At 28.5% G+C, this 17,578-nt stretch overlaps 1 protein-coding gene and 2 long non-coding RNA genes across 7 annotated transcripts in view; 1 reads left to right on the top strand and 2 right to left on the bottom strand.

The window, feature by feature from the left end:
- Positions 1 to 5,991, top strand: part of LOC145305980 (four and a half LIM domains protein 2-like) — a 62,056-nt gene extending 56,065 nt beyond the window's left edge. For all 4 annotated transcript variants that reach the window (XM_080147894.1, XM_080147895.1, XM_080147896.1 and 1 more), the window contains exon 19: positions 951 to 5,991. In XM_080147894.1, coding sequence (XP_080004020.1) covers positions 951 to 1,023 — 73 coding nt within the window. In that variant the 3' untranslated portion in view covers positions 1,024 to 5,991. The remainder of the gene's footprint in view (positions 1 to 950) is intronic.
- LOC145305986 (uncharacterized) lies at positions 5,780 to 11,096 on the bottom strand. The gene is made up of 4 exons (XR_013874858.1): positions 10,616 to 11,096; positions 7,483 to 7,555; positions 6,630 to 6,693; positions 5,780 to 5,970 (listed from the first exon to the last, which is right to left on the bottom strand). It is a non-coding gene; the product is annotated as an uncharacterized LOC145305986 (long non-coding RNA).
- A 142-nt stretch (positions 11,097 to 11,238) lies between these two features.
- On the bottom strand, positions 11,239 to 17,475 carry LOC145305984 (uncharacterized). 2 transcript variants are annotated; one of them, XR_013874857.1, is made up of 5 exons: positions 17,417 to 17,475; positions 16,801 to 16,852; positions 13,587 to 13,662; positions 12,779 to 12,842; positions 11,239 to 11,938 (listed from the first exon to the last, which is right to left on the bottom strand). It is a non-coding gene; the product is annotated as an uncharacterized LOC145305984 (long non-coding RNA). The 2 variants fall into 2 exon arrangements; XR_013874856.1 differs by having other exon boundaries at positions 17,396 to 17,475.
- Between the last annotated feature and the right edge of the window lie 103 nt (positions 17,476 to 17,578).

The raw sequence follows: 17,578 nt of genomic DNA on the forward strand, positions 1-17,578 counted from the left end.
ATATTTTTTTTACTTATTTTTTTGTCAAATTGATTTTGAATACGTAAAGAAAAATCTTTCAAATATAAAAACAAAATCCACTAACTTTTTTTTGCAGAAAAGCTATGCTTTTAATAAGCTGAATCAACAAAAATAAAAGAAATTCAGAATGCGAGACTTTTTCAAACCATTCATAGCCGACGATAAAAGTTAGAGCCAAAATTTTAAATATTTTTTTTTAATTTCAAGTATTTTATGTTGATCTATTTTATTTATATTATACTAAAACATTCTATGGCATTTAAACTATATTTTAATATCAAATTATAATTCTTTTTCAATTTAGTTTAAGAAAATCAGATGATGAATCAGATTTCTAAAACACGATATTTCTGAAAAATAAGATCATAATTCTGCAAAACCCATCATCAAATATTTAGTACAGAACAGAAAAAGACAATTCGTATATCTTATTTCTAAACCTATTAATATTTTAATTCTTTCTTTATTTTTTAATTTGTTCATAAATAGCTTTTTAATAGCGTAACTACGTTTAATTTTAAATGTCCGTCTATTCCTCTGTACGTTGGTAGGAATTTCAAACAAATAGCACTATTCCACACCCTCCTCCAATCTTTTTTTTTTAAATGAGGGAAGAGGGTATTTTTGTTCCTATGCTTAACATCTACGGTACCCCTAACCCTGTGGGGGCTATACCTAGGGTGCACTAACCTTGAAGGACTACCTCGTCCAAATATAAGCTAACCTAACCTGCCATAAAGTAATAAACAAACAAAGAAAAAGTTTATTTTTAAAATAATGAAGAAGGGGTTTCAGTGCTTAGCAAGGCACTATGAGGGAATACGCCTAGCAATCTACAAGGTATATCATTACATAGTTTTATGTAGATAAAATGACATCACCAAACTTTAACAAGGATGATGATATTTGAAAGAATGTTGACGTGGTGTAGGATTTATAACTGATGGAGAGAGTATAATATGTCCGGATTGTGCTAAACAGAAGCTAATGGGACAGGCTTAAAAAATAAGAAGTATTTATCCAGAAATTATTAATAATGCTACAAAATAAGTTAATGGAGAGAGTATAATATGTCCGGATTGTGCTAAACAGAAGCTTATGGGACAGGCTTAAAAAATAAGAAGTATTTATCCAGAAATTATTAATAATGCTACAAAATAAGTTGACAGTGAGATTTTTAATTTAAAAAATAATGTAGAAAAAATTCTAGTAAAGGAACCTGCAGGGTTCTTCTAACCCTTTCTTAACCTAGCCCAAAATAAGTAACAAAAGTACGATTTTTCTCCCAAAAAATCACTTATTAATATTGTTTACAGCAAACTATAAATTCACGCTAAAATTTTAAAAATCTTATTTTCAACTTATTTTTTATTTAAGCACAGTGTGTTTATTATTTATTTATCTGTGTATGTATTAATAAATCCATTAATGTTTAAAGCTTATGAAAAGAGCAATATATTATTATTAATTGATCAAAATTTTCGAATAGAAAAATATGTTAAACTATTTTTAGGTGAGGTTAGGCAAGGTTTAAGGGAGCCTGATAGCATAGACGTCCTTTTAAAGCCCCCATTGTACTCACCTAAAATAAAAAACTACATTAGATTTTCCCTCTGAATCTGCGAAATCCCTAATTTTACCCTCTTCAACATAAAAAGATTAGTATTTCCACTAAATCAAGCACACTTAATAGAGACAAGAACTATTATAAAAATAAGAAAGGTTACTGAGCCTAAGACAAATCAAAGGATATGTTTATTGTTTATGTTATTGCTTTAGTCATATTTCAAATAAAAACAAAAATAATTGTATCAAATGCCTTTGTTAAATCACAAAACAATGCAAAAGAAAACAACTCAGTATTTAATTAAATTTCTTTCTCTTATGAAACTTTTTTATTGAGAATTTTGTATAGCAAGCTACTTTAGTTTATTTAAAATTTAAAAATTCAGTTATAGATATTTTACTTATTTTATTTCGACTTATGCAAGTTATGATTTTTTAATTAACATAACCAACCACAAATCTTTAAAATTTACATCTACTTGTTTCTAAATGGTTTTAATAATCTTAAAACTAAATTTGTATTGTTTTGCATTGCTACATTCACAAAAAAATGTATTTACTTGATTTTTATTGTATTATGGTCTCATTTTATTAAAATTCTAGTCGATATTTAAAGATAAATATTCACTGTGGTCTTTTGGATAGAAAAAGTTTAAAGAGGGGCCTACATAAAAAAACAGCTCTATTGTATTTATTTCTGTTAAAACTAAACTCCTATCTGCTTCTTCATCAAGGATGTTTGATTTTTCTTCTTTTTAACAAGTGAAAAAGTTACTCTAGGTTGTATTATGGTTATTTCTAGTTTATATTGTAAAAAAACAAATTACGTAAGTGAAAAAATGTTACCAAAGTTGATATCTAGAAATTTTGTTCAATATAAGCAATTTATACAAATCTATCACTTTTTTTGTAAGTGCATTCTTTAACTTTTTACTCCAGGATACCACAGTGAATAGTTATCATAATAATTATTAATTTGTCTTTCATATAATGTATATTCTTAATGTTTTATGTTTATTTATTATAAATTTGTGTTTTTATTTTATATATAATCTTATTAATAGGCCAAGCAATTGTAAATATACTGATACATATATTTCAGTAAACGATTACAGATTAAATCATTACTTTTTAATGTTTCAAGTCCATTATATGTAAATTTTGTTGTCAACATAAATATTTCGATAACTTTGAACCGATTGTGTTCTCCGTTTTATGGAAGCAACACATAGGTCCCGGGATAGTTTTGGGATATTTAGTTTTTGGATTAAATTTCTCGGGACGGTTAAAGGCTATTTTCATACTCCTTCAAAATCAGTGCTGTTAGATGCTATGCGTGCATCCTCTAGTAGATCTATACAGAAAAGTGACTTGCTTACTACCTCAGTGCTCTACAGTTTAGTAAGCTTGATATAGCTGTGCTAAATATTGGCCTGATCTTCCTTGTTAAGTTAGCCTGACTCAGCAGGCATTAATTGCTTTAGCAAAACAGAAATCTAGTAATTATAAAAATAACCTAATTTTAGCAACTTCCTAGTAGAGGAGGTACATACATATATCAGTTGATAATAAAAATAAACCATCCCATCTGAAAATTATCAAAATACAAATCACTAAACCAATTAAAATTTCATAATGTCATCAAAAAATTGAAATGTTGATAATATGTCAGCCGTGACTACTTTTATTAAATTGACATAATTATAGTTATTTGAATAACATGATATTGATCATATGCAATATGCAATAGGAAACTTTTCAGGGAAATATTGCACTGTAAAGTTTACTAGTAGTACCCAAAGTTTTAAACACGTGCTACTACAACATTGAAAACTTTTATATAAATGGATTTGTTAATTCTAAACTATTGCGGTCCAAACTATTCAACAAATAATTTTAATCTACAGAAAGGGTAACTTTGTTTATAAAAATAAATTTTCTTTCCCTCTGTTAAAATCTTGTCTCAAATGGCTGGTTACTATGCAACAACAAAAAATAAACAAGGGTGGAAGGTATGTTGATTTAAAAGGGTTCACAACTAATTAATTGGAAATTACTAATTTTCAAAGGAAATATTATAACTTACGTAAAAAAACGAAAATGTAACATAAACGAAAAGAAATATTTCTGAAATAAATTTTTTTATATTTGCGCGATTTTGATTAATATGTTGATCACGTAAATTTCATTTTGTATTTCACAATTTATTACTTTAGATCTAAATCTCCCGTGCTAAGAGGTACAATTTCAAAAAAAATTACTAAAAAATTGCCTTTATCTGTTTGAAAATGGTAACAATTTTTGTCTTTTTGACTTAAATGTGTCTTTTGATTATTAGATTAATTAATGACCAAAAAATTGGGTAAATTAATAAGCTGAGATCATTTTTCAGCATTAAGTAGATAACTATTTACTGTCTAATGGTTGATTAAACAGTCAAGTTTGAATGTAAAATAGATCTGTAATTGCCAAAATTCTGCACTTAAACGTTACAAAAAAGATCTTATTTTACGCACGTTTTCTCTAGCTGTGCGAATCCAGTGCACTATTTGGACTAAACTATTATAGAATTTTATATCATAATCAGTTGTTTGGCTTATAAATCAGGAATTAGGCTACAAAAAATCAGAGAGAAAGGGGACAATAGGCTGTATATTACATTAGTCCTTAAAGTTTGATAATAACGTTTTATTATTCGTTGGCTAACTATCTTTAGGGACTCTAGTGAATTTTGATTGGTTGATTAACTAACTTCAACGCTACTTTCACTAATTTTGATCTTAATGGGGGATGTACATCAATTTATCGGCCATTGTCTTATCCTTTAAGATCCCTGACAAAAAAATTGTATTATTGATTTCATGTTATGGAATTGATTTTAAATTGATTTAATTGCTTTAGATTATAATGGTGTACCAAAGTTGTGTTGTGAGGAAAGGAATAGTAGCTTTTTCAAAATTTCTCAAAGTTGTGAGTAAGATTCCAGTCAATTGCGCTTATTGGGTCAAATTGTTTTTAAATATACATTTAATCATACTATGCGTTTGGTTAACATTAAGAACAATTAGACTTAATAAGCGCATTTGACTGGAAGCTAGCTCACAATTTTACAGAATATTGCGAAAGCTACTATTCCCTTTGTGTTGTATTTATCATGTATGTCAATAAGCTTTAATTGTATTAATAGATAATTATATCTCATGTATTTTTAGAAGGGAAGCTACTCTATAATTCACTTTGTCTGTCCGTCAGTCCGTAACGCTATGGGGGAAATTGGATTAACTTAGTTCCTAAAAAAGAAAGAAAGCTGAAACTTTTTGACAACTTTCCCATCATGAAGCAGCACAATTAACTATAAAACATCAAAAGTGGTCGGACTGCTTTTTAGCAGGTATCAGGCTATTATTATATTTTCCACATTTTTCTCCATATCTTTGGTGTTTATGGTCCGATTTAGAAAAAATTTTCAGTTTAAGATATCAAAATTAAATTTCCCGTCGTTTGAAGAAAACAACAATGACGGTCAGACTGCCTTTTTGCAGGTTTTTGGCTATTTCATATTTTTTACATTTTTCCCCATATCTTTGGTGTTTATGATTGGATTTTAAAAATTTTTCAGTCATAGATATTAAAATTAAAATTCTGGCGTTGTAAGAAAAGAAACAATGGCGTTCAGACTGCCTTTTAGCAGGTTTTTGGCTATTTTAATATGTTTTACATATTTCCCCGTATCTTTGGTATTTTTGATCCAATTTCTAAACTTTTTTGCGATGATAGTTTAAAAAAATTTTCATATTGTTATGTGCATCTATATGTAAATTACCTTAACCGTCGTCATCATACAAAATAAAACAAGGTTTTGTGTTTATTTTCTCCAATAATCTATTCTTGATTTTAATAAATACCTTTAAATCTACTTGTACGTATTACCATCAACAATTTTTTGTGCTTCGCTACTTATGGATGTTGTCATCCTTGTTTTTCTCTGAATATTTAACGAGGGCGGTTATTTTCATAGGTAGCTTTTTAAATTACAAAAGTCAGGAAAAGACATCGTTCGAATGGCTTCAGCTTCATAAAATAAGAATTTCTTTTAATTTATAAAAACAAGGCCGATTACTTCAAACAGTAGTAAAGCTGTTGACAGTTTTCAAGGAAGAAATAAGAGAAGAAAAAAAATTTAAAAAAAAACTCTAATCTAAATTATATTTGTTGATACGTACATACTATCTAACAAAAAAATAAGTATAGAGATATAAGTTGTGATTATTGTTAAATTGGCAGCTCCTCATAATTCTTTAACTCCAGTAGATAAATTCCTAACATTTGTACAGATCAACTTTCCAGGATAGTCCCACATCAATCCACTTTTCCATACGTCTTCTAATATATAGTTTTGGTTTTAAATATTGTTTTTGATTTTAAGTCATCAAGAGAAATATTTCACATTTGGTTACCCTTTCTCATTAAGGTATGCTAAGGTATTACTTAAAAAACAATAATGATACAATATAGAGGTTTAATTAGGGATAGGAAACCTAGTTTTATTTAAAATTCGTTGTATTTATTTTATAATATACACAGTCATACATATAAAATAAACAATAAAATTTTACTAATATGACGTAAATAGCCTTTAAATTTAGTGCTTAAAAAAAGAGGATACATTAAAAAAATTTGGCTGCAAAATCTCGAATTAACGAGCTTCGAAAGCTGTATAAATAAAAAGATAAATCAGCATTCCATTGCAAAAAAGGCGATATTTGGTTTAAGTAAATATTCTTTTATTCAAACATTGTAATTTAAATGATACATATGATTATCATTTAATTCATATTTTTAAAGCGTGGGAAAATTTTTCGAGTGTGAGAACCATTTTTTTGGCATTAAATGATCATTTAATTTCATTTTTTTTCAATCGTGGGAAAAATATCTGAGCATGGGATAAAATGTGAGAAAAAATATGTTTTAGTATAATGCTAAATTTTGTTTGCTTAAAAAACTCATTTAAAAGATTATTGCGGAGGAATATTTGATGTTACCTGTATCTTAATTTAGAGTTTTCAATACATTCACTGTAGTCGTTATGTTCAAATTCTGTGCATCCTAAAAATACAGTGTTAGAAAAAAATCTGCTTTTGTTGATCATGACCCCAAATGATTCAGTATTTTTATTTAAAGCGAAATTCTTCCATAATTAGGGTACATCTGTTCGTCTGTACGTCTGTCCGTAACTTTTAGATTTTTTCCTTTAATTTAGAATTGTCCTATGGATCTCAAACTCTGCATGATGATTCCTGTAGTAGTTTGGTACCATTTAGAAAGCGTAGCAACACATTAATCGTTAACAGAATGTCCGTACGTCCATTTTAATTAAACATGTTGTTTTTTTAACTTAAGTTAAGAAAATATTTGTCTTATGTTAAGATACGATGTTTCTGATTCATGTTTCTATAACACTGGCGCTGCCTAACTGAAGTTGAAATAATTTTTGGTATTTTTGGCAATTTTTCTTTGGAAGGGTGGTGGTACCCTCAAAATAGTTATAAACCTACCCAGGACCTATGAGAAGCTACCCTTCAAAGGAGATTCATATCGCTTCATCGAAATCGATCGGTACAGACAGAGAGAGATTTTGTTACTTTTTATGTCTCTTTATTTTCTATTTCCATATTTCTCCCTTTCTCTATTTCACTTTTTCTCCCTTCCTCTTCCTCGTATTATATCCAGTTTTCTACGAATATAAAAAAATACAATCATAAGATAAAAACCATTTTTTAATCCCGTGCCTTCGGCATCTCGGGGCTTAAAAAATTGTTTTGTATCTTATAAGTTTTGTACATATCTGTATCCACGGAACGCTGTTTATAATATGATGCGATAAACAACTATTACCTGGTCTGCAACGTCTAACTTGTATATCTGATGGTCGGTGTTGTATATCGATGCCGTCCACACCACTGTATATCTAAAATTATATTGCATAACCATAATAAATCATATAATAAACTTATTTATGAAAACTATATTATTGTTCTGTTGTAAAGTTGCATGCAGACAATACTGCAGTGCTACTTATGATACAGACCAAGGAACAAACTTATAGATTTAAAATAACAGTTAATAGTAGTTCAAAAAAGGCCCTAATTTTACAAAAGTCTTTTTTTAGTTCAAATAATGATCTACAAGTTATTAATAATACAAAGTAGAGCAATGTCAGTCCCTTTGTCTGACTGCTAAACCAAGTAATCTGTGCATCCCAGGAATAAAAACCTATTGGTCCAGTGATGGTTTTAAGCTATTTTACTAGGTAAAGCATATAATTTTTACAGTTATTTTTTTATACCCTAATTCCATCTACACAATGCACAACTCTTTGTAAGCAATATATGTAAGGTCAAAGCCACCAAAATTAAAGAAAAGAACTATGAATTAACAACATTTTATTATTAGTTCTAACATTTTCTTCAACAAGTTAAAAAAAATCAAGGTGCATAGTCTCTATACAACACTGTCATACAATGCCCCATCGTGCTATATAAACTGTGAACCAAAAAAATAGGCAAATCTGAATTTTCAGAATAGCAGCTTTATTATTCATTTAGGATGATTTTACTGTAAATATGAAATGTAGATGCATCTTTTGGTTACATGTTTCCACTGTTAATTTTTTATTAATTAGCACCAATGATGCACAAGATCTAAAAAACAGCATTTGGGAGAAAAACTGGTGAACCAAAAAGATAAGCAAATCCAAAACAAATCAACGGAAAAATGATTTTTTTCTCTCACTTTTCTTCTCTTTTAAAGATTGATACTGATAAATTAATGATTTTGAAAGGGATTTGTGCATTAGTTATTATGAAATATATTATTAGGTAGAAATTAATGATTTTTCTAAATAAGAAATATTAGAAAAAAAGAAATTCGACCCCTATCACTTTAGAGGAGAGTTGCTGACCTCCAGTCTTATGAATGAAGCTAAATACATGTTAAAGATAAAAATTACCTTCAAAAGTATACAAATTTATTTTGTGATGTGTTAAAAAAATCCATTTTAAAATCTTGATTTTAAAGATGATGGCCTTTAAGATGCTCCTACAGGTAGTGATGATGAGCCAAATGTTATCAAAGTACATGCTCATGATGACAACTTATATATTGAACTATGGTCCAATTTTTGTATTCATAGCAGCCTCCAGCCAAGCAGTATTAAAAAAGAAAAAATTGCAATTTTAGTTTCTCTAATTCATAAGGTAATTACTGTAGTTTTTAGAAGATGTTTATATTTCTTGTCGTCAGGCTCCATTGGAGATTGCTATGAATACAAAAATTTAACCATAGTTCAATATATAAGTTGTCATCATGGGCATGCACTTTGATAACATTTGGCTCACCATTTCCACCAGTAGGAGCATCTTTAAGGCCATCATCCTCAAAATCAAGATTTAAAATGGATTTTTTAACACATCACAAAACATTTTTGTATACTTTTGAGGGTAATTTTTATCTTTAACATGTATTTAGCTATATCCATAAGACTGGAGGTTAGCAGCTGTCCTCTAAAGTGATAGGGGTCAAATTTCTTTTTAGTAGCAAAGCTACTCTATAATTCGAAATGTCCGTCCGTCCGTCCGTCTGTTTATCCGTCTGTCTGAGACAAAGTGGGGGAAACGTGATTTTCTCGGCTCCTATACAAGATAGACAGCTGATATTTTTAGTGAAGATTCCTATGACATATGCGCATCTAATCTTTACTTTGTTTTGTCCATCTATTGTTAATTGGGGTGCTAGATCGATTCCTAGATTTTTTTATTTTCGTAATTTTCTCGACTCCTTTTCAAGACAGACGACTGAAATTTTGAGGGATTAAGTAAATTTGCATCCTACATATTTTTACTAAGTTTCATTAAGATTTTTATATTGATTGGGGTGCTAGATCGATTCCTAGTTTTTCAAGTTTTCATGATTATCTCAACTCCTGTTCAAGATAAACGACTGGAATTTTTAGGGATTAATTAAGTCAACATTCTACACATTTCTATAAAGTTTTTTTTTTTAAATATGATTATTGGTTGCGATGCTAATCGATTCCTAGTTTTTCAAGTTTTCATGATTTTTTCGACTCCTGTTCAAAATAAACAGCTGGAATTTTTAGGAATTAATTAAGTCAACATTATACATATTTTCACCAAGTTTAAGAAAGACTTGCTATTGGTTGGGGTGCTAGATCAATTCCTTTTAATTTTACGTTTTGTTTCTTAGCTTAATGCTTCAAAAGATATTATACATTTGTAAAAGGTTTCGTGATTTATTTAATTTATGTCTTTTTAACATACTCAAAATACTATTTTTTCCTGATGTCTATCAATAAATTTTGTGCTTCGCTACTTATGGCTGTTGTCATCCTTGTTTCTAATATTTCTTATTAAGAAAAATCATTTTTTTCTACCTTATACTATATTTCATAATTATTAATGCATAAATCCCTTAAAAAATTGTTAATTTATCAAAATCAATCTTTTATGCTGTTTTTGAGATCTTGTGCTTCATTGGTGCTGAATAATCAAAAATTGACAGTAGAAACTTGTAACCAAAAGATGCATCTACATTTCATATTTACAGTAAAATTATCCAAAATGAATAATGAAGCTGCTATTCTGAAAATTCAGATTTGCCTATTTTTTTGGTTCGCAGTTTTGAAAATATATCTTTGTGGTATGAAGAAAAAATAGAGATAATCTAGAGACATAATGTCTATATCAGACAATAGGAGAATATTAAAGGTACATTTAGATATCTCATTGGTTGAAATATTTTACAGATCTTTGTATGTAAGCCAAAGGCATGATTATCTAATTTTGCTTATATTATGAGTCAGGTATAAATTGTCTCATATCTTAGGATAAAGCTTTTCTTAGGTAAATTAATTTGTGTAAACATTTTAGTTTGACGAAATATGGGGTCTGATGGATTATCTAGATGTATTATGTCTATGGTGAAAAATCACCAGTCTCATCAGTTTTACCTGGGATAGAAGGAAGAGACAGCAGAATAGAACAGCTGTAACCCTCATTTTTTTCTGGAAGGGAGAATTATTTTTAAATATACATAATTTTTAAAAAATCTAGTACCTTTGTTAAAAACATTTGGGGACTGATGATAAAAATATATGATCCAACCTTTATGCTCAGTCCCACTACAATAACATCTAAACCATTGCAGATAACCAACTCTTTGTTTGCTCAACCTTTGTCAGAAAGTCCTAACTTTGCATGATGATGAGTATTTCCTGTTTAGGCCAAGGCTTTCCCTCTACTCTTACTATTGTATTTCTAACCTGACATAGCAGCTTTTAAAATCCTTAGCTGTGACATGGTTTAGAACAGTTTTGAATTCATCACCTTCCCAAGACAAATAGATCTAGTACATGCTTTTATATTATAATTGCAGGTCAATACAAAATTGAAGAGCTCGGCATCATATTTAAAATACCTTTCTAGGTTAAATTTTCAAGATTGAAAAAAATTTAAATTTTAACAAAAATGTAAATGAAGCTATTGGATTTGTAGGCAAAAGTTTACTATTTTTTAGAAAAACTTGTTTTAAAGTTAGTATGTTTTTCAACCTATTTTTAAAAAAAATATACTATTCTAAGACATGAAGATATATTTCAATTTTAGCAATCATTTTCAATTCATTTTGTCTCAAAAAATATAGGTATGCGACATTAGATAACAGCAAATATGATCAAAGATATTAAACATAAATTTATATAAAACAATGTCACAAATTATTTTGAAACTTATCACCAGAAAATCCAAATGACAACTAAAAAACTGGAAAGCTTAGCAAAAATTTAAATACTATTTTTAAAATGGCATTATATTAAAATTACAAATTTGAGTTATCAATTTAAAATATTTTCTATAATAATCAATCAATTTTAAACTCTCACTGTATACCTGCTCATAATTATATTAAGCCACTTTTTTTCCTAATATTTCTATTCTGCTAAAAAAAATAGGCAGATAATTAACAACCTGACATTTAAATATTTTGTATAAGGCTGAAATGATAAAAAATTTTTCAAATAAATATATATTGTATGGTTTCATATATGAAATAATCAAAATTTGTAACTTTTTGGTCAGGGGCAACAAAACAGTATTTAATGACATACTTTTCATAGTTCATATAATTTGTGTTTAACTGTATTTAAGACTGTGAAAGAAATATATGAATTTTGATCTTCTGAGAATTCTACATTTTTCAGCATACGATTCTTTAGCAGATGTAACCATTGAGTTTGCGGACAAGTCCACGATCTATCCAATTTTGTAATCTGGGCCTAAATAATAATTGTATTTATTTTCAATTATAATCATTTATGTATTAAACAAAGATCACAACATCAATAAAAGCGAAGCTCTGAAACAGTAGGACAAACGTACATTAACACTTGTAGAGTGGCAGAACTGCATAAACAAAGTTTTGACAAAAGTGTATGTAAATTTGTTGCAAATTATTAAATGCAGTATACTGGCTGGGACATACTTACATTTTAAGGACTTGGTTATAATTAAGCTTTGTTTTAATATTGTAATTTGTTATCCTAATAATCAGCATTCCAAAAATCAGATATTTAGGATAATTATATCAACAAAAATATCGTCTAAAGGTTAAAAATCAACATGATTTGAATGAACGTACATAATTATGGTATTATAGAGTTGCTACACTTTCTAAATAATACTTGACTGTTATAGGAATAATCATGAAATGAAATCATTAGGACAATTCTAAAATGTCTAAATTAACAAAAGAGGTAATCGTTATGGAGGGACAGACATAATTATAGAAAAGTTTTGCTTTTCAAATCACAAAAGAAAACAGTAATAATTTTTTTTAAGGTTTTTTTGAGAATCACATAAATACTGCTAATTAACCGTTAAAAGGGTGACTTATAGGAAAGAATAGAAAGAGAGAAAAACAGAAAGGCACTTTTTGAGACAACTTTTCTAGGTTCTATTGAATATAAAGACTGTAGATAACACAAAATAATTCTTCTGTTTGCCCATTCACATGTACATTATTTTCCCCCGTTGTAGGCTTAATATTCAATATCAGTCATAAATAATATTAATATAATTGAACAATTAGATTCCTAGCATTTGATATTTGATGTTACCTGTATCTTAATTTAGAGCTTTGAATACACTCATTGAAATCTTTATAGATAAATTCGCTGCATCCTAAAAAATTACAATATTAGAGAGATACTTTTTATATGACGTTTATATGGTAACCTAGCCACAAAAATTTGAACTTTAGAAATAAGGAAATTTTGGGTATAGTCCCTTTCGTAACATCGCACCTTATGGTGCAATTCTTCGTATTTTTATGGGGCAATGTTACGAAAGGGACTATTCCCAAAATTTTTTATTGGATAGTGCATTTCTTTTTCCATATTTCTCCCTTTCTCTATTTCACTTTTTCTCCCATCCTCTTCCTATCTTTTTTTTATTCTCTATTTTTTCTCTTTCTATCACGAAATATTGTGACTTTTAATTTTTGCGCTGCTCTTCTTATGGACATAATCAAAACTTAATTCATTCAACTTGGACTGTCAAATTTTTTGGGTGCGCTTCGCGCCCTAGCCACTTATTTGTACTTTTATAACGTGAGCCTTTCCAGCTCAGTCAACTGAGTCTCTGTCATTCTATTTTGATAATTTTTCCAGTGTCACTTCAAAACCGATTAATATCTGCTGGATTAGAAACGGTTTTCAGCCATTCTGAAAATTATGCATAGCATCTTATTATATCCAGTTTTCTACGAATATAAAAAAAAATACAATCATAAGATTCAAACCAGTTTTTTATTCCGTGCCTTCGGAATCTCGGGGCTTAAAAAATTGTTTTGTATCTTATAATATATTGTGCATATCTGTATCCACGGAACGCTGCTTATAATATGATGCGATAAACAAATATTACCTGATCTGCAACGTCCAACTTGTTGTCTGATGGTCGGTTTTGTACATCGCCGCCGCGCGTTCACACCACTGTATATCTAAAATTATATTGCATAACCATAATAAATCACATAATAAACTTATTTATGAAAACTATATTTTTGTTCTGTTGTAAAGTTGCATGCAGCCGATACTGCAGTGCTACTTTTAATACAGACCAAGGAACAAACTTATAGATTTAAAATAACAATTAATAGTAGTTCAAAAAAGGCCCTAATTTTACAAAAGTCTTTTTTAGTTCAAATAATGATCTACAAGTTATTAATAATACAAAATAGAACAATGTCAGTCCCTTTGTCTGACTGCTAAACCAAGTAATCTGTGCATCCCAGGAATAAAAACCTATTGGTCCAGTGATGGTTTTAAGCTATTTAACAAGGTGAAGCATATCATTTTTACAGTTATTTTATTTTTACACCCTAATTCCATCTACACAATGCACAACTCTTTGTAAGCAATATATGTAAGAACAAAGCCACCAAAATTAAAGAAAAGAATTATGAATTAACAACATTTTATTATTATTTATCACATTTAATGTGAGAATGTTGCTATTATAATATTCAAAATAAATGCTGTAATAAGCTTTAAAATATTTAAACACTAGTCTCTCATTGGACACAAAATGACGTCCAATAAGAAAAAGGAATAAAAATATTGGAAAGAAAATTATTTTATTTCAAAATTAATTCTTGGCATTTTGGAATAAAAAATATAGGGGAAAGAAAATTATTTATTTCAAATTTATTTCTGGTCTTGAAATAATATTCTTTATTTTATTTTAATTCGAGTGTCAACCAATAAGAAATAGGCATGCTGTTTTAAAAGTTTGGAATAAAAATTATTATTTTTTGTCAATTCCTTTTTCAGAGTATAAAATGAGAATAAATTTTCCAACATCATTATTGATTTCTAATTTAACATTTCATACAGTGCAGTGGGTAATATTTATTTCAACATTTTTTGTCATTCAAAATCAAGTGTCACAAAAATAATGATATTTAACATAAAAAAGAAATTTTTAAAATAATTTTGTTTTCTTTATTTGTTGAAGATTTAAGCCCAAGCTTTTTCTGAGGGGGGAGACCCCCCTCAACCCCCCCTCTCCTTAGGGGGGAAACCCCCCTCGACCCCCCCCCTGACGCTCTCTTCTTTAAATCTTTCATTATTTCTGTAATTTATTCTAACTATCTTATAAATTTCAAAACATGAGATAAAAAGGAAATAATTTGCTGTACATTATTAAAAAATTAAAAAATTGTAAAAAAAATTCCAACATGATTTTTAATTTTAAATACAAGAATATTTTTTCCTATATGATATGTTAAATTTAAATACAGGAATAATTTTGTACTGTGGAATTGGTGAAATAAATGCTGTACATTAGAGTGGCTTGATTTTCAATGATTTTCTAATTCTAAATGTGCTACATACACTTTCTGTCTGAACATCATATAAGAGACCAAAAAATGAAAAGAAAATATTTTGAATAATGGGGAGGCTCGCTGATGCATGTAAACTTTTAGAAAGACACTTGTGGGGAGAATTTTTTTTTTTTTTTTGGGGGGGGGGGGCAATTATTTTTCTTTCAAAGTATAGCTTTATGCACCTTCCCAATTTTGTCTTGAAGAGTAGAATAAGAATAAAAAATCTGTTTTTAAAACTATTGATCCTAGCAAGAAAAATCCATAAATAAATTTAAAAACCAAGAGATTTTACATTTAATTTAAGATTTTTCATGCTTGGATGAATATTTTTTAAAACCAATTTGATATTCTTATATTAATCAACAAGACAAATTTAAAAAGATGCATAAAGCAATACTTTGAAAGAAAAAAAGTTGCACCTCCAGAATAAACTTTTAAAATTTTTAATGCATGGAAACACCTTCCCCCCATTTCCCCTCAAGGACAAAATAAATTTTTTATATTTAGGTTTCTTATATGACGTTGAAACTGTAGATGTTGATTACAAATTCAATGTCCAAAATTGATCCACTCTACTGTACATTGTTATAATTTAATATTTGATGTGGGTATAAACATTAGACATAGATGGTCAATCTGACCCCATTTTTTTCTTAAAAAGAAACCTTTGTTCACTTTTTGTTGTATATGAAATACAGCCCTATAGGCAACATTATTTGCAACTAAATTTTGCAATGATATAATTTTTAGAAAGATAACTTTATTATAAGAATTATTTATAACTAACTTATTATATGTTGTGTCATACACTTCACATTATATGATGGAAGAAATATTTTTTTCAAATATTTCACCCAAGGAAAGCTTTAACCTAAGATATTCAACAATTTATAGCTGATACATAATGTAAACAAAATTCCCTTGTGCTGTCTCTAGGTTATCTCTATTGTATAATTGAACGTACAAAAGAGGAGGAGAGAGAGAAGGAAATAGACAGAAAAGTGAGGGAGGGGGGAGGGGGAAGAAATATAGAGAAAAAAAGACAGAGATATTTATTGTTCACCCTTAGATGATGTAAATTTTTTGATAGACTTTTTTGAATTTAAGAAAAAGATAGAGAATGAGACAAAACCAAGTATCATATTTTATTAATATTGCTTATACAAGAAAGGTCATTCAAAATTATTTCACCAATATTAAGGTCAAGTGACAAAAATTTAAATTTCCACCTACTTCGCCCCCAGAGGGGGCAATAGTAGAAGGAAAATTCAAATTTTGATCACATGACCAAAATTGTTGAAATAATTTTAATATCCTTTCTAGCATTCACAATATTACGAAAATATGATAAATAACTATTCTAACATTTTCTTCAACAAGTTAAAAAATCAAGGTGCATAGTTTCTATACAACACTGTCATACAATGCTATATATAAAATATAAAGAAAAAATAGAGATAATATAGAGACATAATGTTAATATCAGCCAATAGAAGAATACTAAAGGTACATTTAGACATCTCATTGGTTGAAATATTTTACAGATCTTTGTATGTAAGCCAAGGGCATCATTATCTAATTTTGCTTATATTATAAGTCAGGTATAAATTGTCTCATATCTTAGGATTAAGCTTTTCTTAGGTATATTAAATTATGTAAGCATTTTAGTTGGACGAAAAATGGGGTCAGATGGATTATCTAGATGTATTATGTCTATGGTGAAAAATCATCAGTTTCAAGTTGTGTTACCTGGGATAGAAGGAAGAGACAGCAGAATAGAACAGCCGCAAACCTCATTTTTCTAGAAGGGAGAATTGTTTTAACAAATACATTAAATTTTAAAAAATCTAGTACATCTGTTAAAAAAAAACCTTTGGGGACTGATGATAACAATATATGAACTAACCTTTATGCTAAGTCCCACTACAATAACATCTAAACCATTGCAGATAACCAACCCTTTGTTTGCACAACCCTTGTCAGTAAGTCCTAACTTTGCATGATGATGAGTATTTCCTGTTTAGGCCAAGGCTTTCCCTCTACTTTTACTATTGTATTGCTAACCTAACATAGCAGCTTTTAAAATCCTTAGCTGTGACATGGTTTAGAACAGTTTTGAATTCATCACCTTCCCAAGACAAACAGATCTAGTACATGCTATTATGTTATAGTTGCAGGTCAATACAAAATTGAAGAGCTAGAGGTCATATTGAAAATAGGTTAAATTTTCAAGATTGAAAAAAAATTTAATTTTAACTGAAATGTAAATGAAGCTATTGGATTTGTAGGCAAAAGTTTACTATTTTTTAGAAAAGCTTGTTTTAAAGTTAGTATGTTTTACAACCTATTTTTTAAAAAAATATACTATTCTAAGACATGAGGATATATTTCGATTTTAGCAATCATTTTCAATTCATTTTGTCTTAAAAAATATAGGTATAAGACATTAGATAACAGCAAATATGATCAAAGATATTAAACATAAATTTATATAAAACAATGTCACAAATTATTTTGAAACTTATCA

Source organism: Acartia tonsa, chromosome 14 (assembly GCF_053477335.1).
Source record: "Acartia tonsa isolate MP-2025a chromosome 14, ASM5347733v1, whole genome shotgun sequence".
Lineage (NCBI taxonomy): Eukaryota > Metazoa > Arthropoda > Copepoda > Calanoida > Acartiidae > Acartia > Acartia tonsa.